The sequence below is a fragment of the Oncorhynchus mykiss genome, chromosome 24 (genome assembly GCF_057628025.1).
Source record: "Oncorhynchus mykiss isolate SJ-2025 chromosome 24, ASM5762802v1, whole genome shotgun sequence".
In the NCBI taxonomy this organism is placed as follows: Eukaryota; Metazoa; Chordata; class Actinopteri; order Salmoniformes; family Salmonidae; genus Oncorhynchus; species Oncorhynchus mykiss.
In genome coordinates, this window is record NC_143045.1 from 11356051 (window position 1) to 11380245 (window position 24195).

General features: G+C 43.6%; 1 protein-coding gene and 1 pseudogene across 3 annotated transcripts; one reads left to right on the top strand and one right to left on the bottom strand.

Annotated features, from left to right (window-relative positions):
• On the top strand, positions 1–8759 carry LOC110503720 (general transcription and DNA repair factor IIH helicase subunit XPD-like; annotated as a pseudogene). Its single transcript, XR_016491248.1, has 21 exons — positions 1–123; positions 217–294; positions 380–441; positions 539–621; positions 2069–2311; positions 2758–2879; positions 2969–3063; positions 3242–3375; positions 3545–3710; positions 4016–4137; positions 4241–4310; positions 4702–4771; positions 5264–5365; positions 5476–5539; positions 5649–5767; positions 7077–7169; positions 7248–7320; positions 7473–7543; positions 7742–7876; positions 8219–8362; positions 8576–8759. The product of XR_016491248.1 is annotated as a general transcription and DNA repair factor IIH helicase subunit XPD-like (transcript).
• Positions 8760–8876: 117 nt separating this feature from the next.
• On the bottom strand, positions 8877–20298 carry LOC110503721 (kinesin light chain 2). Of its 2 annotated transcripts, none has more exons than XM_021582203.3 (12): positions 20204–20298; positions 16333–16563; positions 15892–16122; positions 15517–15592; positions 15051–15279; positions 14838–14925; positions 14437–14538; positions 13463–13636; positions 13150–13249; positions 12793–12973; positions 12636–12702; positions 8877–12440 (listed from the first exon to the last, which is right to left on the bottom strand). In XM_021582203.3, the coding sequence occupies exons 2-12, from the start codon at positions 16540–16542 to the stop codon at positions 12348–12350; spliced, it is 1551 nt and encodes a 516-aa protein (XP_021437878.2). In that variant the 5' UTR covers positions 16543–16563; positions 20204–20298; the 3' UTR covers positions 8877–12347. The 2 variants fall into 2 exon arrangements, with proteins under 2 accessions (XP_021437878.2, XP_090074389.1); XM_090218263.1 differs by having other exon boundaries at positions 19969–20230.
• Positions 20299–24195: the final 3897 nt, after the last annotated feature.

Here is a 24195-nt window from a genome sequence, read left to right on the forward strand (position 1 = left end):
AATTGTAATACCTTTTATTCTAGGCTCAACATCGAAGGGTTGTTAGTCTATTTTCTTTATGACTACATTTACCCAGAGCAATATTCCAACATGTTGGAACTCAAGAGGACCCTGGATACCAAGGTAACTAGAGAGACCCAGCAACATGCCAGTTGTTGTAACTCTATCCTAATGTTATGGCCCTATGCATGATGGTAACACATTGCTTATCCAAAGGGACATGGTGTCCTGGAGATGCCATCGGGAACTGGGAAAACCATCTCTCTTCTGTCATTGATTGTTGCATATCAGCGGGTGAGTCAAGATATGTCAGTTTCTCTGTCAGGACTCCATTGGACCATTTTGACAGTACACTTATACAGTGGTCTCTCTTTGACAGGAGTATCCCCTTGAAGTCACAAAGATGATCTACTGTTCCTGAGATAGAGAAGGTGATCTCTCTCTTCTCCTACACCTTTGTGTGTGCTCCCCAGTCCTTGAAGAACATATGTTTCTCAGCCCCTTCTCTGATGCCATGTTGCTCCCTTCTCCATCAGGTGGTTGAGGAAGCTTACAGAGTTCTATTCTAAGGAGACGGGAGAGAAGAACAACTCTCGAAAAAACCTGTGTGTTCACCCTGAGGTAGGAGTGCCAATAGCACATTTTATAGACCTCAATCAATGGAGGTCTATGGGCTTAACAATCCCAATCCTTGAAACGTATACTGACTGGTGTCTGCCTGTTTGGCATCGCTTTTTCCACGTTGGAGGGTATATCTGTGGACGGTTCTGTTTGGGAAGGAGTCGTTTGCATCACCGAGCGGTGCCCAGGAAATAATTAAATCCAATATTAGATGCTACTACTATCACCCCTCTAAATCAAACATGGATTCCATTAGGGGTGTGAACGGGTAAATGTTTAAACAAAGTTGGAATCCTTAACATTTAAGAAGAACAAACCAAAAATTCCCCCCACATAATTAAAATCACAGTGCAGTTATCACAAAACATTATTTATTTTGTGGTATAGCCTAACAAGATTTCTATGGCTATAAAGACCTGGGCAAGGTTGTGTAATTTAAATAAAACCAGAGAGGAAGAGACTATCTTTAGGCTACTTTGGTGAATTTGCGAGGCATGCAAGACAAGACATTGCAAGATGCAGATTACCAAGACATATGCTCACGGCCCCTCCTGTCTTTCCCTCGTGCTGGCCTGCCTGCTCTTTCTCTTTGCTAATGACCCGTGTGTGTGGTCGGTCTGTTGAGTGTAGAATATCGTAGTTTAGGCTATTCATGGGACCAATGTCGCTGGGATACAGGGGTATCTTGAGGCCAGCACGGGGTAGGCTACTCTTCGTTTATGAGTGGGTGGGTGTGTTTTTGTCTCATAATATGAAATGACAGTAGGCTTCCAGTATAGCCTGTATCCATGGCCCTTTTCAGATATATAATGGTTAGTGGCCCATTAGAAGCACCTCTGCTACGACTTGTTTGTCTGTTAGGGTAGGCTACACTACAGCTTTTTAAACGCCGACGCGAAACCTTCTTCGGAGACATGAATGACATTTTATTTGTCTGTAAAGTAATTCCGCTTCTGAAGCGGGACTGACTTCCATCAGTAGGTGACCAGAACAGTCAATCCTAGCCTGCCTGCTGCCCACCCGTAGATCATTCTTTCCTAAAGAAATTGTACTTTAAAGTTCGTTAAATATTGCAACTTACCTAGACATTTAGTTGAAAGAAAGCACATCGATCCACCCTACCATAAATGGCAACCTTTATTGTTGTCAGGGAAACAATGGAACATTATATGCAGGAGCAGAATTCTACAATTTGAAAAGGTACAGACGCTTCTGAAAAGTGATCAGTTATCGACATGTTACTGTACTGCGTTCTGTGTCTGTAAAGGGTCACGGTAGACAACTTTATTGCCCGGCCCTAGCAGTCAGTACACTGCCGACATATCTTCACGATGACACCCACTAACCATGGTCCTGTAACACTCTTCAAACACATTTGAGTGTGGTCAAAATAGCAAATATTTTTGTTGTCCATGTCATGGTCCAAATTGCATGATTCTTTGTTCAGGTGAGCTCGTTACGCTTTGGGAAGGAGATGGATGGGAAATGTCACAGCCTGACAGCGTCATACATCCGCGCCCAACTGTGATCTGGAGACTTCCATGCCTCTGTCTGTCTGACGATCTGCTTTAGGAGTTTGACGCTATGGGAAAGCAGGTGCCCCTCCCAGCTGGAGTCTGCCACCTGGATGATAATGAAGGACTTTGGGCGGAGGAAAGGCTGGTGCCCCTACTACCTAGCACGATATTCAGTAAGAATAGCCCTTTGTCATAGCTTCTGATGTTTTTCTTTTACAATTGTTTTTGTAGCATGTTATATTTGACAGCATTACTAAAGACGGTACAGTATGAAGATGGGCAGAAACTGATTCTCCAATAGAAATCCCCGATCACCCTTTTAGGCAATATGCTTTCGATATAAAGTTGTTTTTGACAAAAATGAAAATGTGTCAGTTTACTTTCACAAAGTTGGAGTAATAACATTTAACTACTTAAGACATTGGCTCGGATCTAGGTTTTCACTTCTCTCATTGACTTCTCAAACCCTGGCCTGGTCTGCATGGTCTGTTTCGCAACCGTTCCCGGAAGTCTTGCTATGTTGCGCCTCTGGGTTTAGAAACTCTCTGGCATTACTGTATGAAGGAGATGGACAAGTGAGGATGTTTTTCCTTTTTGCTTCTTTCCTTAACACATACAGATCCTCCATGCCAACATCATAGTTTACAGTTACCACTACCTCCTGGACCCAAAGATTGCAGACCTAGTCTCAAAGGAGCTCCAATAAATCAGTGGTTGTTTTTGACGAAGCACATAACATCGGTAAGGACATCCACCTGTTTCTTTCCCATTTCTTTAAGTAACCCACTGTTTCAAGCCTCCACAAGCTGATATTCCATCCTCTTCCTCAGACAACGTGTGCATCGACTCCATGAGTGCCAACATCACCAGGAGGACTCTGGACCGCAGTCAGGCCAACGTGGACCCTACAGAACACCATTCTCAAGTAAGGTCTTCCGCTCAGGGGTCTAGTGGAGAGCAGCACTAGATGCACTAACATTTTCTGCGTACAAAGGAGAATGTACACGGAGTCTATAATAAGACCGACTCAACCAGTTTGTTGTTCTTGCCCCAGAAGTGAAGAGTCTTGTGACGTCATCTCAACCGCTTGTCCTCTGCTGTAGGATAAAGGAGACAGACGCAGTCAAACTGAAAGAGGAATACAGACGATTGGTGGAGGGCCTGAAAGAGGCCAACATTGCCAGGGAGACCGACATCTACATGTCCAATCCCGTGTTGCCAGATGAGATCCTTCAAGGTTAGCCCCCTGGAGTCCAGTCGAAAACAACCCAGTTATTGAATATTTGTTCATATTTGTATCGATTTATGCTCAAACAGGGTTTCATGTATCTATCTTTCCCTTTCTATAACCTGTCCTCCCGCCCCCGCACTGTCTTTTTTACGTCTTTCCCCCCGTCCGCCTTCAGAGGCCGTGCCTGGCAGCATCCGCACGGCAGAGCACTTTGTGGGCTTCATGAAGCGTTTCCTGGAGTACCTGAAGTCCAGGCTGAGGATTCACCATGTAATGCAGGAGAGCGCTCCCCAGTTCCTCAAAGACATCTTTGAGAAGGTCTGCATTGACCGCAAGCCCCTCACATGACTTCTTTTGTGTACTTTTGTGTTAGTTTTGTATAGCCTGGTGCCCTTGGTTGGTGGAGATTTCCACTTTAGGACCATGGAGATTTCTATTTTAGGACCATGGAGATTTCTATTTTAGGACCATGGAGATTTCTATTTTAGGACCAATGGAATGGCCAAACTCCGTCCACCAGGGAATGCAGAAGGAATGCTCTTAGACTTAAGACTTCATCGTGGATTATGTCTCTTGGGAACATCGAAATAAGTTTCTAGTAACTCCTCACTCCTTAATTCTTATATTACATATCTATTTGTTTCTCTAGATTCTGTGCCGAGAGGTTGCGTTCGTTGCTGAGGACTTAGGAGATAGCTGACATCGCAGACTTCTCAGCCATCACCCTCATCTCCAACTTTGCCACACTGGTCAGCACTTACAGCAAAGGTACTAAACCTCCCTAGGCTGACTGTGTCTGTTACCTCTACACGGCTACAGCTCTGTGGTGATTTACTTTCTTTGTCCGTTCCTTGCCATCTTCCACCCTCAGGATTCACCATCATCATTGAACCCTTTGAAGACCGAACCCCCACCATTGCTAACCCCGTTCTGCACTTCAGGTACGGTTCATATTTTGTTTTGCCAGCAGAACGGTGGGTCGTTGATGGATGAGATGTTGTACCACTGCAAGAGCCACGGGTGAAATAATCCATTAGGATGCAAGTGAATGACTCATGTATACACTCTGCTTAGTTACTCATTGTGTCATTGGATAGTTTAAATGCATCATAAGAATTGATTTGGCATTCATCTTATCTGGGATCTATTTGAGAGAAACGGGAACAAATTATATTATATATTGCATAAATCCATGTCCAGGCATTCATGTAGTTTCAGATATTAAACAGACTTTTATTTTATGGGCTAGTGCATTAAAAAAACACCAACGTGTGTCTGTTTACGCTTTTTATCTGGGATCTACTTCTAACCCTGGCTCTGATCTCCCTTCAGCTGTATGGACCCTTCCATTGCCATCAAGCCTGTGTTTGAGCGCTTCCAGTCTGTCATCATTACGTCTTTGGTAATCTCTCTCCCCTGTTCCTAGATTACCTGTGACCTAGCCACTAATCAGTGATTATAAGCCACCTGCTGATGGTCTCATCTGTCCAAGATGTGGCCACTCACATTCCAATGCAGTCAGGCTCGGGTGCTATTTGTAAACTTAGTGCTATATCTTGTCCATGTAGATGTGTTAATGAGGGACAAATGCATTTTCTTTGTTTCTCAACACTTCATCAACAGGGCATTCCCCCTTAAATCTGCAGCTTAAAAAAAAAGTGTTTTTATTTTTATTTTTTAACCACCATTCAGATTGACAGAGTTCATGCGATGCAAACAAATGTAAAGAAGTACGATAGTTATATTATTTTGCCTGTAGGTGTCTTCAGCAGTCAGTTCAGGAGTATGATCATCACCTCACGCCATTGATCCGCACACTAGATCCCTTGGCTGTGTGTTGGCTCGGCTATCCTACCCTGTGGATGTCTACTTCTGATCATGTTTCTACCCACAGACCCTTTCACCGTTGGACATTTACTCCCGAATCCTGGACTTCCGGCCTGTTACCGTGGCATCCTTTACTATGACGCTGGCACACACCTGCCTTTGCCCTCTTGTGAGTAACCTCAGAAACAGTCTATGGGATATGACCTGAGTGGTTAATTCAAGCTATGCTGAGCTTCAGAAAGGATGCAAGGGGGTGACACTGAGCTCTTCCTCTTTCAGGTGGTGGGGAGGGGGAATGACCAGGTGGCCATCACCTCCATGTTTGAGACACATTAAGATTTTGGTTAGTGATTGTTACATTGTATTGAAATAATTGTAAGCTTAGACTCTCCTTTCCTTAGTTGTGATAAAACAAAACATTGGAATAAACCTGGTCTGGTTTCTATTTTCAGCTGTCATCCGTAACTATGGCAACCTGCTGCTGGAGATGTCTGCGATCGTGCCCGATGGCATCGTGGCCTTTACCAGCTACACCTACATGGAGAACATTGTGGCATCGTGGTATGAGCAGGTGTACACACGGTCCACAAATGGAAGTGAGAATAAATGTTAAAAGTGAATATTGTGTGGTTCTGTTTGTGCTGTTATGGCAATAGACATAGCTACACTGAACAAAAATACAAACAACATGTAAAGTGTTGGTCCCATGTTTCATGATCTGAAATAAAAGATCCCAGACATTTTCCATATGCACAAAAAGCTTATTTCTCTCAAATGTTGTGCACAATTTTTTTTTACATCCCTGTTAGTGAGCATTTCTCCTTTTCCAAGATAATCCATCCACCTGACAAGTGTTGCATATCAAGAGGCTGATTAAACAGCATGATCTTTACACAGCTGCACCTTGTGCTGGGGACCATACAAGGCTACTCTAAAATGTGCATTTTTTTTCACACAAAACAATGCCACAGATGTCTCAAGTTGAGGGAGCGTGCAATAGGCATGCTGACTGCAGGAATATCCACCAGAGCTGTTGCCAGTGAATTGAATGTTAATTTCTCTACCAAAAGCCGCCTCTAACGTAATTTTTGAGAATTTAGCAGTAAGCTCAACCGGCCTCACCATGTGTATGGAGTCGTGTGGGCGAGCGGTTTGCTGATGACATTGTGAACAAAGTGCCCCATGGTGGGGTTATGGTATGGGCAGGCATGAGCGACAGACAGCAAAGAGAAATTGTGTTTTATCAATGGCAGTTTGACTGCACAGACACCGTGATGCGATCCTGAGGCCCATTGTCGTGAAATTCATCCCCGCCATCACCTTGTTTCCGCATGGCCCCATGTCGCAAGGATCAGAACAATTCCTGGAAGCTGAAAATGTCCCAGTTCTTCCATGGCCTGCATACTCACCAGACAGCATGTTCTAGTTTTCCTGCCAATATCCAGCAACTACGCACAGCCATAGAGGGGTGGGACAACATTCCACAGGCCACAATCAACAGCCTGATGAACTCTATGCAAAGGAGATTTGCCTCATGCAGCACGACACATGGTCACACCAGATACTGACAGGTTTTCTGACCCACGCCACTACCTTTTTTGGTGGGGGGGGGGTGTCTGTGACCAACCAATTATCTGTATTCCCAGTCATGTGAAATCCATAGATTAGGGCCCAATGAATGTATTTAATTGTTGCATGTTGCGTTTTATACTTTTGTTCAGTATACAGTATGTTAGCATTATATTGGCAGCAGCTAGAATTGTGCCCAATGTTGATATTGGTGATAGATTCCGAAGTTGGAGAAATGTCATTTTTTTTGAAGGGTAGTAATCTGAAAGTTGAGTAAACGTTGTCCTGTGCCGGTGTGTCTCTGTCTGTAGGGCATCTTGGAGAACGTCCAGAGGAACAAGCTGATCTTCATCGAGGCCCCAGACGCAGCAGAGACCAGCATGGCTTTGGAGAAATATCAGGAGGTCAGGAGACCCTTTCTTTGATTGTCTTAGACTCAACGACAGAAGACAACCTGTGACCTCTTATCCGTTGTGCCCCAGGCCTGTGAGAACGGCAGAGGAGCCACCCTGCTGTCTGTGGCCAGGGGGAAGGTGTCTGAGGGAATCGACTTGAGTGTTTTTAGTTCCTGTAGCACAGTTGTATAGCCTCCTTCAGGCTCATTTGCAAAACAAAATGCCCGCCAAAGTTACAACACAGGTCATGTGCAGTGAGTTGTTCATTGTAGTTATTTGACGAGATGAGTGATGTGAAACTGTCTCCCTCAGTCCACCGTTTTGGCCGTGCGGTGATCATGTTCGGAGTGCCGTACGTTTACACACAGAGCCGGATCCTGAAGGTCAGTCCAACTCCTCTGTTCATCAACCTTCCCTTGTTCTTCTCTTCTGCTTTATTCACTGTTTTGGTCGGTTCCTCTTATGTTCCGCGTATGTCCTCCTCATCCCTCTGTCTTGTCTTACACTTTACTTCCTTTAATCCTAATGGGCTGTTCATCCAAAATAATGATCCTTCTCCTCCCTCTGTTTATCCCTACCAGGCTCGTCTGGAGTACCTGCGGGATAGTTCCAGATTGGAGAGAATGACTTCCTGACGTTTGACGGCACGCAGCGAAGTGTGTGTGGGCCGCGCCATCAGGGGCAAGACAGACTACGGCTTGATCTTCGCAGACAAGGTGAGGGCCTTTGGAACTTGGTGTGTCGAAGTTTGAGAGGAATTGTTGGACCATTTCTTACCACTCTGATCATTGATATAGACTCGCCCCTAATCATTTTCTTTTGTCTACTTAAATAAATGTTTAATATATTTATAGTTCTGTGTTGGACCCCACGTTATGGCGTCAGCTAATGGGGATCCTAATAAAAATTATAAATTCCTTTTGTAATAAAAAATATCCAAGTGGATTTCTGCACTCACAGCAGGTTGTTTCATAATGCTGTTAGTGATCTAGTTCCTTCACATCAGTATTGAAGAGAATTGGAACAAAGCCTAAGATCCTTTTTCTCTCGTGTTGCAGCGCTATCCCCGGGCTGACAAGCGAGAGAAGCTGCCCCGGTGGATTCAGGAGCACCTCACTGACGGCAGCCTCAACCTGACCATGGACGAGACGGTACAGCTGTCCAAACACTTCCTACGCCAGATGGCCCAGCCCTTCAGACAGGTACTGCACAGTACAGGGACATGTTTAGCAGGTTTCCGAGGTTGTGGAAACAAATGTTATGGAGATGCCCGTCTGACATGTAGAATAAGAAATCACGTCAGATCTATTCATGACATCTCTACCTGCAACGTTCTTCAATGTTTGCCAAGTGAACGTATCCCAGGTCTCCCCTTAACCCCTCCTTTCTCTGAATGCCCCTCCCCCCCCCTCCAGTTGGGCCTGTCTCTGCTGCCACTGGAGCAGCTAGTCAGAGGACATGCTGCAAAAGATCGCCCAGATCACTCACCAAGCCTAAGAGGAAATGTCATCACCCAGTCAAACCCACAAGGTCACTGTTTCAATCCTACTGTACATAGAGCAGCTTCTGTTCTAACAAAGTCTATATTTGCATAAGCCTGGAGGCCGAAAAATAAATGTTTACAGTTTCTACCATGCAGTGGACATGTTTTTCTTTTTTCTAAATATTTGCACATGTACATCATAAAACAGACAAAGCTAGCATGAACACAGTGGATTGAAGAGACTCAATATACTTTATTTGACATTTGTTTGCTATGGTTTCCAGATAATTAATACATTTGTCATTTTCAATAACACTGACAATCTGCAAAGAAAGCTCTCCGTAACAGCAAGAGTTCAACATGAGTAGGATTCTATTTCATCTGTACTGCTGAAGTTCAGCGTGATTAAAATTTAAAGGCAATGTTCCCGTGTTGGCGAAGACTGCATTCATGGTAAACGCTGCACATGTCGGCTCAATCTGAAACGCTTGATACATATTGAATAGAGCCCTTATTGTGCTTTTGTCAGTTTATCCCCGGTTCTAACATGCATTCTGTGTCCTGATCGGATTGTGCACTTTATATATATTTTTTTAGACCAGTGTAGACCTTAAAGGGCATGGGAAAGATTAGAACCTGTGGCCTTCTGGTCCCTATCCCAGTTTCTAGTCCACTGCAGCAGCATGAGGGAGGGTGCCACATGTTTCCACATTTATAAAGCTGTTCAATCTATTAGTCATTTACAACGTCGAATGAGAAATGTGGTTAAGGTTGGAAAATAAGACTCATTGGGATTCAAACTGGCGACCTTGTCGCAATCTGCATTTAACGCCTTCAACCCATCTTAATGGGGATTAACAATCTAGGTTTTCTACATTAGTTACTCCTCTACAGCTCTTTCAATGATCACGTGCCAATACCGCCACAGTGAATTAACAATCACTTTTTGTCCCTCAAATGGCATATATTTACTCTTGACTTGCTAACATCTTGAATAAGATGCATAGGCTACATCAACAAAATCAATTTTTAAACATGTCCCAGAAGGAATTTAAATTAGAGCTAGCTACCCCAAATTGTTTTTAATGTATCCCAAACTGAGACAAATTTAAAAATAAGAGATTATATACAGGCACATACTGTAGTGCTTTTACTTTTGGGCCATCAAAATCGTTTCATTTAACTAGGCAAGTCAGTTAAGAACAAATTCTTATTTACAAAACCTAACAACGCCCTATCCAGGATCTGTAGTGACACCTCTAGCACTGAGATGCAGTGCCTTAGACTGTGCCACTTGGGAGCCTCTTATGCTTTTTATATCTGCTCATAATGAAATCGGCTAAACATAGTTCAAACATATTTCACAGAATGCCAAGCCTTCGACAATAATTACTTAGCATTCTACAGCTGGACTGGGAAGTAGGTATTTTGCTGTAATATTGTGGACTAAGGAGAGTCCTTTACCATAACCTAATATGGAAGCCAATACACAGATTGTGCATCACATTCACTAGATACAGTGGGGAGAACAAGTATTTGATACACTGCCGATTTTGCAGGTTTTCCTACTTACAAAGCATGTAGAGGTCTAATTTTTATCATAGGTACACTTCAACTGTGAGAGACGGAATATAAAACAAAAATCCAGAAAATCACATTTGTATGATTTTTAAGTAATTAGCATTTGATCACCTACCAACCAGTAAGAATTCCGGCTCTCACAGACCTGTTAGTTTTTCTTTAAGAAGCCCTCCTGTTCTCCACTCATTACCTGTATTAACTGCACCTGTTTGAACTTGTTACCTGTATAAAAGACACCTGTCCACACATTCAAACAGACTCCAACCTCTCCACAATGGCCAAGACCAGAGAGCTGTGTAAGGACATCAGGGATAAAATTGTAGACCTGCACAAGGCTGGGATGGGCTACAGGACAATAGGAAAGCAGCTTGGTGAGAAGGCAACAACTGTTGGCGCAATTATTAGAAAATGGAAGACGTTCAAGATGACGGTCAATCGGTCTGGGGCTCCATGCAAGATCTCACCTCGTGAGGAAGGTGAGGGATCAGCCCAGAACTACACGGCAGGACCTGGTCAATGACCTGAAGAGAGCTGGGACCACAGTCTCAAAGAAAACCATTAGTAACACACTACGCCGTCATGGATTAAAATCCTGCAGCGCATGCAAGGTCCCCCAGCTCAAGCCAGCGCATGTCCAGGCCCGTCTGAAGTTTGCCAATGACCATTTGGATGATCCAGAGGAGGAATGGGAGAAGGTAATGTGGTCTGAGACAAAAATAGAGCTTTTTGGTCTAAACTCCACTCGCCGTGTTTGGAGGAAGAAAAAGGATGAGTACAACCCCAAGAACACCATCCCAACCGTGAAGCATGGAGGTGGAAACATCATTCTTTGGGGATGCTTTTCTGCAAAGGGGACAGGACGACTGCACCGTATTGAGGGGAGAATGGATGGGGCCATGTATCACGAGATCTTGGCCAACAACCTCCTTCCCTCAGTAAGAGCATTGAAGATGGGTCGTGGCTGGGTCTTCCAGCATGACAACGACCTGAAACACACAGCCAGGGCAACCTAAGGAGTGGCTCCGTAAGAAGCATCTCAAGGTCCTGGAGTGGCCTAGCCAGTGTACAGACCTGAACCCAATAGATCTTTGGAGGGAGCTGAAAGTCCGTATTGCCCAGCGACAGCCCCGAAACCTGAAGGATCTGGAGAAGGTCTGTATGGAGGAGTGGGACAAAATCCCTGCTGCAGTGTGTGCAAACCTGGTCAAGAACTACAGGAAATGTATGATCTCTGTAATTGCAAACAAAGGTTTCTGTACCAAATATTAAGTTCTGCTTTTCTGATGTATCAAATACTTATGTCATGCAATGAAATGCAAATTAATTACTTAAAAATCATAATGTGATTTTCTGGATTTTTGTTTTAGATTCCGTCTCTCACAGTTGAAGTGTACCTATGATAAAAAATTACAGCCCTCTACATGCGTTGTAAGTGGGGAAAACCTGCAAAATCGGCAGTGTTTCAAATACTTGTTCTCCCCACTGTAAATCTTTGTTTTAATTGTGCTTGTGCAGATCAGTGTTTTGGAATTAAAATCATCTAGTGCCAAAAACACGAGAACCGCTGGTAAACATGAAATCAGAATGTAACACATTTAAAAAAAAACATTGTATAAATAAGGTATTTTTTCATGCATAGCTACAGTCATTTAGATAATATCCAATAGCTTCAGACACTACCTTAATAGAATAAACATGTTCATAATTGTGAACAATCATTGAAGAATTCAACCATTTCCCTCCTTGTACAGTAAGTCACAACAGAGCATTACTAAATCATTATAAAAAAGCTAAATGTAATTTCATTTCCAGATTAAACTGGTCTGAAATGGATACCATCTGCGTCACTGAAAACCAGCCCTCATTGCTGTGTATCCTAATCTATACCCCAGAACTGGGGCATCAGGGGATGAAATTAGCAGACAGCAGGCAAGGAGTACCAGTGGCCTCCCCCAGCTACAACATAGTGCAGTAAACAAACCTCAACTGATAACAGATCAGTGTTTGATTTAAACAGGGAAGGGGTGGAGTGACCCATGTAGGCGCAAGAGGCCAATCCACAGAGAGAGAGTGGAGTCGGGGCCAGAGCTGTATGAGAGTACTTCCTGATTGTTGGGAGGGGGCTAGTGTTCAGAGGTGTAGCTGAGGGACCCTCGCCGTGCTAGGCTCTGGGTGCTGGAGCTCAGGGTTCGGTTCTCAGTTAGGTCGCTGGTGCCCTGGAAGAACATACAAAACACTTGACTAGTCTGACCGTATGTGTATAACAATGACATACACAGTACATTGATTTTGATGACACAAAGCCAGAGAAATGCCTTAGGATATGAAGCATATACAATGAAAGGTGATGAATAAACACTAACAATCATATTGTACAGAAATGTGAGAAAAAGCCAGAAACGGATGCTCACCCTTGCAGCTTCTTGCCGCTCCCTCGCACCCACGTTCAGCACATTCAGAGAATTAGCCCTTTTCATCCTGAGAGAGAACAAGAAAGAGAGAGTGAGAGTAACAAATTGGACATCATTTTGAGAGCTAACACATGTAGAATGAGGACTTGGTCTTTACCCAGGAGTCGGAGGGGTGGTATCCTGAGTTCCGACTCCTTTTAGCTTCCTGACCAGCTTCTCGCTGCTTCTGCGTATCGACTCGCGGAGTTTGGTGAACGAGCCGCTGCGCTTCAGACTGCCCAGCCCATCCTGCATGGAGCCCTCCTCTCCCGTGTGGGTGCAGATATCCCGCACCTCACCTGAGACACCAACATCACAGAGGATACACATCAGTGGCATCATTCCGGTAAGATTAGCTATTTACAGTACATATCTGAGATACATTTTTATTCCAATACATACACCCTTTTAGGGTCAAAATGCTTGTGAACCTAGAGAGCAGGTTTCAAAGAGCATATTATGAGTTTGCTCTCACCATCCACAGATCCAAACTCTTTTTCATGGGCCAGGGTCAGGATCTCTTTATACAGAGCCTCAGCTTGTCTGTACTTCCCTTGTTTCAGGTAACATGAAGCCTGTAGCCATAAAGACAGCAATACTAGAGTCACAAATAGCGCACCTCAGATAGATTGACCCAAGCTGCATGCGTGTGTCTATGTCCCCCACTTCTACCCAAGTATAGCATATTATACACACAAATAATATGGTATCATCTAGCCCAGTGACCATGCCAACCATGTCCACTCCCCCTTTTTACACCTCTCTCCATCTCCCTCTCCATCCCTCACCAGGTTATTCTTGGTCTTGGCCACGTTGGTGTCGTCAGGGCCCAGCCTGCTCTGGTAGATGTGCAGGGCACGCTCGTAGTACTGCTCCACTTCCTGGTACTTGCCCTGGTTCTGACACAGCAGCGCCAGGTTGTTCAGCTGCTTTGCCACGTCAGGGTGGTCCGTGCCTAACACCTGCCCACGACAACAAGAGAGGAGGGGGGTGAAGGGAGATCAACAGGCAGGTTTTGGTAATAAGCATTGTTCGGGGTAGCGCATTACAAAGTAATGCGTTACAGTAATTAAATTACTTTTTGCGGTAACAAGTAATATAACAGTTACTGTTCCAATTTAAATAATACAGTTACTGATACATTTTTGGGTTGTTACTGGTGTTATCATTAATTTCCTATTACAGTTACTGATCCAAATAAGTATTTGTGACAGAGCAAAATATATTTTTGAAATCCCCCCGCCCTAGATTCTAATGGTTTTTATCTGACGCCCTCTCACAAAGTTCCTGTTCACGCACGCACACACACACTACTAACTGCTTTAGTGAGGGAGATGGAAAATAGTAGAAGCATCTTAAACATTGAGTTTCTCAGCGCGGAAGTACTCCCATTACTTTGATTTGGTAGGATACAATTACAAGAATATAACAGTAAAATGTCAACTGTGTCCAGGCGTGAAACACCTCTCCACTGCTAGAAACACACCATTGTTTACATTGAGTGAGAATGTGCAACGTTTTGGGGTGTAACGCAAAAGTAATATAACAAATTACTTTTCCCAGGGAGTAGTAAGTAATTATTTATTGTTTAAAGAAGTAATGAGTCATAGGTAATATTACTTTTTTTGAGTAACGACCCCAATGTTTTATGTAGTATGGTTGCAGTGCTATGTAGTACAGAATTCTCGCAGAGTTGCCATTGGTCCATCAGAGGGCAGGGTTTCTAGTCACGGTGCTGCTAGGTTACTGCCTCATTCATTACCTTCTCTCTGATCTCCAGGGCTCTCTTACACAGTGGCTCAGCCTCCTTGTACTTCCCTCTCTTTCCATACAGTACAGCAAGATTGTTGAGTGTGGCTGCCACCTATAAACAAATACAGTACTGTTAGTTATATACAGTGATGTAGTGGTAAATAAATAAAGGGGGGGGGGGGGTAAACTCTGATCGCCGGTCGCAGTGAAAAAAGAAACACTCCCTATATTTTCATTTAATTTTTCAACAAAAGGTGGGTTACCCTCCACTACACCACTGGTTACATATTGTAGCTGCTTATCCACTGAGCTGGGGAAAGCCATTAGCTATGCATGTTTTAGACATCTTATTTAGCTGTTTGTCCATTTTGGTGACCCTTGACCTTCACTATAGACTATAGAGGAACATACCGCAGGGTGATCTATGCCCAGGGTTTTCTCCCGGATTGCCAATGCGTCATTCAGGAGGTTTGCCGCCTCTTTGTACTTGTTCTGGTCTCTACAGAGAAGAGCGAAACAGCCTTTAGCTTTAGCACACGGCTAACTTAACTAGTCACACTACAGAAATCTCCCACAGTAAGACCTAGCATCGAGGCTATGCTAGGCTAACGTGGCGCCAATCACCTGTAGACCAGGGCCAGTATGTTGAGCATGGTGGCCACGTCAGGGTGGCTGTGGCCCGAGGACTTCTCCAGGTCCTCCAGGGCCTGTTTGCAGAGGGGCACGGCCACCTCATAGCGGCCCTGGGAGGCGTACTGGATCACCAGGTTATGAAGGGTCCTCAGGCGGGCCGGGATCTCATAGCCTCCCTGCTGGGCCGCTGCTGCCGCACTGCTACCGTGGGGCTGAGATACTGGGGGACAGGAGAGGGAGGTAGAGTCATTCATACAGACACACAAATATACATGAACACAGACATACATGGACACATGCTCACTGGCAAATATATTGTGCATATACACATATACAAACACACAGTGAGTGACAGACTATGCAACACAGAGAGACACCGGCACACATACATCCATAGCTCGTCTGCACAGCAGATTGATAGACAAGAATATCCGTCTCATTTGACGAGTGCACGTACTCTGTGACTGTTCCTCCTCGTCCGTGGGGAAAAGGTCATCTAGGGACTCCTTGGTGGAGCCCGTCTCTTTGTCTTCCTGTCGACATAGTAAACATAACTAGATTTATAGTGCAGAGCTGAGGGGAGTATCTATATGAACTTTACAGAGAAACACATATCAACCTGTTCTGATAAGCCACCAACAGCTTAGCTTTAGTCATAACATAAAAGATGAGGCAAACACATGCATCGTGTAGTGGGTCATATTCATTAGGACACACCGTAGCGAAACATTTCTCATTAGACAAGTTTTGGTAGTTCCTCACTGTATCAGTCTGTTTTTTCCCGTTTGGTGCCTAATGAATATGACCCTGATTGTGGTGGTCTGTGACATACCGGTGGGGGCTCCTCCTGGTCGTACTTGCGGATGCTGCTCATGAACTGCAGGTGTCTGTTCTGCTCCTCCAGCGTGACCACCACCTGCTCCCTGTCCTGCAGCCTCTGCTGGGCCCCGGCCAGCTCGTCCCTCAGCCACTGGTTCTCCTGGCACAGCCTCCGTACCTGGGTCCGCAGCTTCTGCTTCTCCGCCTCCAGGGAGCCCAGGTGGGCCGACAGAGCCATCATCACCTGGGGAGGAGGAGGGAGAGGGAGGAGGTACATGGAAAGAAAGATAGATAGAGAGTGAAAGAGAAAGAGAGTGAAGTAGGTGTGCATATATATACACATGTACAGATACAACACACCCAAAATACAGCCAATAAGACAACTTCACCCATTATGCGGTCTTTATGCATTCTACTATCTCCATACATTCCCTCATCTCCAGTATGATCCCACCTGTGCCTCTCCCAGGCCCAGCTCTATCCTCTCCAGAGACTGGCGGATGATCCCACTCTTCTCCTGCTCCACACTGCCACTGTCGGCCACCGGCCGGCCCTCCAGCGCCTTCTGCAGGTCATCCAGGAGGGTGTGGTTCTCGCCACGAAGCGCCTCCAGGCCCGCGATCACTTGCCGCGTGCTGCACAGAATCTCCTCACCCGACAACATGGTGCCACTCTCAGCTCAACCCTGGATGGAGGAGGAGGAAGGGGAGGGTTTACCATTTAAAAAAAATACTTGTACATGGTCATATGGACTATACAAGGTGTAGAAAGCGTTCCCCAGAGATGCAAGCCCATGTTGACTCCACAGTTATGTCAAGTTGTCCAGATGTCCTTTGGATAGTGGACCATTCTTGATACACACAGGAAACTGTTGAGTGTGAAAAACCCAGCAGCGTTCCAGTTCTGAACACAAACCATTGCGCCTGACACTTACTACTTTACCCCCTGAATGGCACACATAGAAAATCCATGTCTCAAGGCTTAAAAACCCTTCTTTAACTTGTCTCCTCCCCTTCATCTACACGGATTGAAGTGGATTTAACAAGTGACATCAACAAGGGATCATAGCTTTCACCTGAGTTCACCTGGTCAGTCTGTCATGGAAAGAGCAGGTGTTCTTAATGTTTTGTACACTCAGTGTACATGCATGGAACACACCAAGTGAATAAAGGTCTGACAGCGGTGTTCAATGGCAGCATGGAATTGTGCACTGGTGGTAATATGGCTAATGGCAACACTCCACAGTAAACAATGTTGTGTTGGACTATGACAATGTGCTGGCTAACCAACTAGCTTTACAAATGCAACTATCCTTTTACCACTGACAGTGCGCTAAAGAGACTTGTGACTAGTGATTTACAGTAAAATACAGCTGGTACTGAACTGAGATGTCTCACAAACAGCAGCCCCTAGACACACAAAGACAAACACACAGAGGAGAGGGGTTAAGTCACTTCTAACCAAACTAATAACACACAAGCCTACCATAATGACAACAATCCATTTGATCTGTCCTATAGCTGTTTTGCAAAACAAAACGTCTTATCAGAACATAAAACGATGCTCCAAGTTCCGTGCAAAGTGCAAAACTACAAGTGTAGCCTATGTTTACCACCACAGGGGGGTGTCACCAATGACAACAGCATGCTGACCTGACAGCCTGCCAGAGCCTTTGAAACTGTAAAGTGATCTGCCTGGGTATTTTTATGCAAACTTTTATAACCACAATCACTATGCATTCTGGCAGCCAAAGGAAACAGTGAATAGCCAATACAGACACCTATGGGACTGTACTGTATGTAAAACACATCCTGGGACAACGGTGTGATGTTGCTCTGTGAGCCCGAAGGCATAAAGCCTGGAGCAGACTCAAGTCATAACACATGATGTAGCCTACTTCCTGGTCAATGAGCCTTCATGCCACATTGAGGGGTTGGAGTGGGATGTGTAGTACAATGAGAACGGGCCCAGAGAGAAAAGGTCTGATCATATGGTTGGAGTGGGATGTGTAGTACAATGAGAACAGGCCCAGAGAGAAAAGGTCTGATCATATGGTTGGAGTGGGATGTGTAGTACAATGAGAACAGGCCCAGAGAGAAAAGGTCTGATCATATGGTTGGAGTGGGATGTGTAGTACAATGAGAACAGGCCCAGAGAGAAAAGGTCTGATCATATGGTTGGAGTGCAGTTCTAACATTAGATGAAAACCCACAACAATATCAACCCTGACCTGGTACAGATACAAATAAAACATAGTAGTGGGTGTTCTATTTCTGGTTGGGTGTTCTATTTCTGGTTGGGTGTTCTATTTCACGGTCCTTGCTCTCTGTGGTAATAACATGTTGATGCATCTTGCAGCACGGCTACAGGGGATGGCCTCAAAAAATAAATTTAAAAAGGTTGGCTTCTCGAAGACCAGATGGGCAGCCTGAGCATAAAAGACCTCTGATCACCCTTTCACCATACCAATATTAATGAGAGTACAGGACAGGAGGTTTGCACTGTGAAGCCAAGCGCCTAAGAGGAGAAACAGGTGTCTTTGGAGAACAAGAGAGTGAGCTGTGCTGGGCCTGAGCACGAGACTGCATCAGCATAACACCAAAAGGCAGGCCAGCTGCAGCAGACCATACATTAACACAAGGATATCGGTTTACTCGTGGCTCCTGGGAGGAGAGCAGCGTATGGCAGTTGTGAACAACAGTGGTCATTGGAATTGATTGTGGCTCATGCTGCAGTCAGTTTATAAAGGACCAATAACGGATCTAAAGTTGAAAAGAGTGGTGAACTTATTTAACATTTGGGTAAATCCATTTCAATTCAATCACTTTTTGGCAGCATCTCTTTTGATTTAAACATACAGTACATTTCCATACATGTTTGCCCATGGAAGAAGTGGCCAGAAAGTGACTTTCTGAACATGAATGCTAAAACATTCAGGAGATAAAAGTACTCAAAGTTGGCCCATTTTGCATACTCCACCATACCTTGAGACATCAATGTCTTCATCACTGGAAAATATCAACTTTTGAGTTTGAGATCATTTAAAAGCTTACTAATAGTGTTGTCAAACTATACTGAACAAAAATATAAATGTAACATATAAAGTTGGACCTATGCCCTCCCAGGCTGACCCGTGGCTGCGCCCTTGCCCAATCGTGAAATTGATAAACTAGGGCCTAATGAATTTATTTCAATTGACTGATTTCCTTATATGTAACTCAGTAAAATCTTAGAAATTGTTGCATGTTACGTTTTTATTTTTGTTCAATATATTTGATTATTTATTTTGACAAAAAATAAAAATAATAATAATTGTAATAATAATAAAACATTTAACGTCAATTATCTAAAAACACAAACTACATTTTTCTCTTCATTTTTGTACAGGTTGTAGCTTAGACCCTATTTAACATCATCTGAAGTTTTTGTGTTGTGCCTGAAATTCTATATCATACAAGTGGTGGTGAGATTCAGGAGGGCCTGATCAATTGAAAGCAATAAATGTGATGACTGAATAGTTAGACCATTTTATACACTCACTAAGGCACATTGACAGGTCAGTAGACCTAAATAGAAAAATCTTGAAACAGTTACGATGGGCCTACAGTTACGATAGACCTACAGTTACGATAGAGGATGCTCCTCTGTAGGTCTATGGGAGAAATGCAACACCTGTCAGAGACAGATAAACAACATGTGCCCGTGTACAGGAGGACTTGTGCCATAGGCTACTACTGTGTCTGCCTTCACGGTTTTATATGGATTACGAATTTGTATAACATTAGGCAATAACAACAGATGGTTAGTCCGGTGTATTGTTGTGGCTTTGTCAACGCGTTTAAAATGGTATAGGGGAAAGTATACTGCGTGGGCTACGACAAATACAGACAAAAAATATATTCATCAAAATAAATCAATGAATTTTGTCAAATAAATGTATTGATGACATACTACAATCATGCAGAAGAAAATGAAGATCATTGCGATATAATGCAGCCATAGAAACTACAAAAGTATGATCCACATGTCAAAGAACACATTGATGTTAACACTAACAAGAGCACTATCAACAAAGTTATTTTTAACCTACTTGCTGCTAATTCCAGGCTTTTGGCGAGTTGTCGACCTCTTTTTGTCACGTATCTCCGATTTTTATTTGGGCTCCCATTAAAGTTAATTGGACCGTTCGCGTGAAAACATCCACTATTTGTTTATTATGGGACCAAGATAACGGATAAATTTAGACGACGGCATTAACAGTAGTCCTACAGTAATTCAGTAATCATTCACCTGTTCTTGCGGCTCAGACTCTCATTTCAGCTTACCTGATCAGATCATTCCCACCATGCACCGCGGTAGATGGATGTCATCTCCGTCTGGGGACAAGGCCATCTATCTGTGGGTGCTCCGAACTGCGAGTGACGGGACAAACCAGCACAGACAGGACTGTAAGGCTGACTGTCACCGAAATCAACTGCTCTATTCACATTTAATGTTAAATAAATGCATTAAAAAGGGTATATATTCAAATAATATATTATGTAGTTAATATGATATAAATTATATTTATCTATGACAGACTCTCAATTTATTAGGCTGTAATGGAATTACATTTTCGTTTTCAAAGTGCTACATACCAGAACTGGTATTCTGATGATATGGACAAATTTGTGGCTATTTCTCCATGAAATGCGTTTTTGTTGTGGTATTCTTTAGGAATATGCTGCATGTGTGTGTGCACAGTGTTACTGTTATTGTAAGTAACTAATTGGTATGTGCATAATTAATTTGCTGAGTCAGTGGTTATTGTCCATAAGTCAGTTACATTGTAACCAACACAACACAACACAACACAACACAACACAACACACAAACATGCCCAGTGGCACCACACATCACTGCATGGTGTTGTATTTATCATGCAGACTTCGAAATAGCCAGCAATAACAGAAAGGTGGGGGCCAGTGAGTGTGGGACAGGGGTGTGTTCGGGTGGAGTAAAAGGGGTAGTGGAATCCTGAGGGGACTTAATATAACTTGGCAAGTTTTCAACAAAGCAGATTAAAAGGGTGGGATGGGATGGAGGCATGGCCCAGGGAGAATAATAAGCATTAGGAGTAGCAGTATTAGTTGAGACAGTGGTGATGGCAGGGTTGTACGAGGCATCAACATTAGTTACAGTAAGAGAACAATGACTTAATGGCTTAGATATAGGAGTGAAAAAGATAATATAAGTAAACTAAGAGGTATTGATGTCTGTGGATATTGGACAACATATCTGATGTGCAGGCCTCACAGAATGAATGAATTACAACATTCATGTAAAAAGGTTCATTGCAAATATTAAGGATGCACGAAAACCAGAAAGAAATCGGGAGGATGGGAAAGAGGGCAAGAGCAGGAGCAATCTGAGAAACAAATTGCAAGGCTTTAGAGACCAACATGGACTATAGAACACAGTGGCATCTTCTACAGAGATGAAGAGAGAGGGAGACAGAGAGCAGATCACACTGTGGGTTTCTGTAGACAGTTATACGATCGGGGTGATTGATGGTTCAGCTGCTGGGCTTGTGTGGCTACTGAGGCAGACCCATACCTTATAAGGGAAGCCAGGCCTGAGCGCTAAGGCCTCACTACTCCCCATGTCAAATCAAATCACATTTGATTGGTCACATACACATGATTAGCAGATGTTATTGCGAGTGTAGTGAAATGCTTGTGCTTCTAGTTCTGACAGTGCAGCAATAGCTAACAAGTAATATTTAACAATTCCACAACAAATACCTAATACACAAATCTAAGTAAAGGAGGGAATATATAAATATATGGATGAGCAATGACAGAGTGCCATAGGCTAAGATGCAATAGATAGTATAGAATACAGTATATACAGTGGGGCAAAAAAGTATTTAGTCAGCCACCAATTGTGCAAGTTCTCCCACTTAAAAAGATGAGAGAGGCCTGTAATTTTCATCATAGGTACACTTCAACTATGACAGACAAAATGAAAAAAAAAATCCAGAAAATCACATTGTTGGATTTTTTTAGTTTATTTGACAATTATGGTGGAAAATAAGTATTTGGTCAATAACAAAAGTTTATCTCAATACTTTGTTATATACCCTTTGTTGACAATGACAGAGGTGAAACGTTTTCTGTAAGTCTTCACAAGGTTTTCACACACTATTGCTGGTATTTTGGCCCATTCCTCCATGCAGATCTCCTCTAGAGCAGTGATGTTTTGGGGCTGTTGCTGGGCAACACAGACTTTCAACTCCCTCCAAAGAATTTCTATGGGTTTGAGATCTGGAGACTGGCTAGGCCACTCTAGGACCTTGAAATGCTTCTTACGAAGCCACTCCTTCGTTGCCCAGGTGGTGTGTTTGGGATCATTGTCATGCTGAAAGACCCAGCCACGTTTCATCTTCAATGCCCTTGCTGATGGAAGGAGGTTTTCCATCCAAATCTCACGATACATGGCCCCATTCATTCTTTCCTTTACACAGATCAGTCGTCCTGGTCCCTTTGCAGAAAAACAGCCCCAAAGCATGATGTTTCCACCCCCATGCTTCACAGTAGGTATGGTGTTCTTTGGATGCAACTCAGCATTCTTTGTCCTCCAAACACGACGAGTTGAGTTTTTACCAAAAAGTTATATTTTGGTTTCATCTGACCATATGACATTCTCCCAATCTTCTTCTGGATCATCCAAATGCTCTCTAGCAAACTTCAGACGGGCCTGGACATGTACTGGCTTAAGCACGTCTGGCACTGCAGGATTTGAGTCCCTGGCGGCGTAGTGTGTTACTGATGGTAGGCTTTGTTACTTTGGTCCCAGCTCTCTGCAGGTCATTCACTAGGTTCCCCCGTGTGGTTCTGGGATTTTTGCTCACCGTTCTTATGATAATTTTGACCCCACGGGGTGAGATCTTGCGTGGAGCCTTAGATCGAGGGAGATTATCAGTGGTCTTGTATGTCTTCCATTTCCTAATAATTGCTCCCACAGTTGATTTCTTCAAACCAAGCTGCTTACCTATTGCAGATTCAGTCTTGTGGATAGGGGGGTGCTCCCTCTGCTGTTTCCTGAAGTCAATGATTATCTTGTCCTAGGTGAACACTGCTCAGGGGACAGATCAGGTCACCTGCTTGGCAGCATCAGTGACCCTGCAGTGCACTCTGCACCCAATTCAAAATTCAGTGGCGTGGACCAGAATGTTTATTTGTTTTTCCATCTGTGGCAATATGTTTGCCAGTTGGCCTTATGTTTTACACTTTTGTGATTTCAATCTTATTTAGGTCTGCAAATGCTATCCTGTTCCCTTTGAGCCAGACCCAGTATGTACAAAACAAATAAGAAACTCAAAAGCGAGATGTAATTCATATAATATAAAATGTAATTAATAACAATACAATATTATTCTACGTTTATATCTCTGGAAATGTAATAAAGTGCACCCTCCCTTTCTAGTGTGATGTCAATATTAAAAATAATATATAATGATGCTTCAAATGACTTCCCAAATGTCAGTGGTTTGAACTGTCCTGGTTTATGCCACGGCAGCCCGTCATTCCTTTATATAATAACCTGAGCCAGCGTCCATGTAGTCCTGCAGAGTGGACTGTCCATTCAATATTGAAACAGGACATTGTGTATGTGTGTGTGTGTCTTTCCCATAGCTCATTGTTTGCAGTGGGGCTTAAGGCTCCAGAAGATATGGGTTTGTGGAAAGCCTGTGTTAATCGCAGGGAATGTGATCAATGCGTCTGTGTCCAGGGGGTTTGGCAAATGGTACAATCGAACGTTACACCAACTGACGCCCACTGGACAGCTGTCTCTGTGCATACTGGCCATGCCTGAGAGGGGGGAATCATAGGACAGTTGGATGACTGCCTATCAGTCAGTGTATGGAGGTTAGTGTGTGTTTGGGGGTGGGCATTATGCAATGTCTTCGTGGCAACATGTAAAGTAAGTAAGCAATTAAACAAATAATTGGTGACCCTGAGAACTGGAACATGAATGTAAACATGTGTACATGAACAGGCTAACATAGTGGACACACTGTAACATGTACATCAGGGGTTCCCAATCGTTTTTGGCCAATGACCACCCATGTGAAAAAAAGTATGTCATTAACAGCCAATGTTTACTTTTTTATTTGGGGCTGTGGCAGTCAATTGAAAAACCTTCTAGCAGTATTTCTGATTGTCTTCTCAATTCACCATCACATACTTTTAATGTGGGGCAGTCAATTGCAAATTAGTCTGACATAATGTCTCTTATCTCACCACCAGAGTGAGCACATCATCTCTGCTTTCAC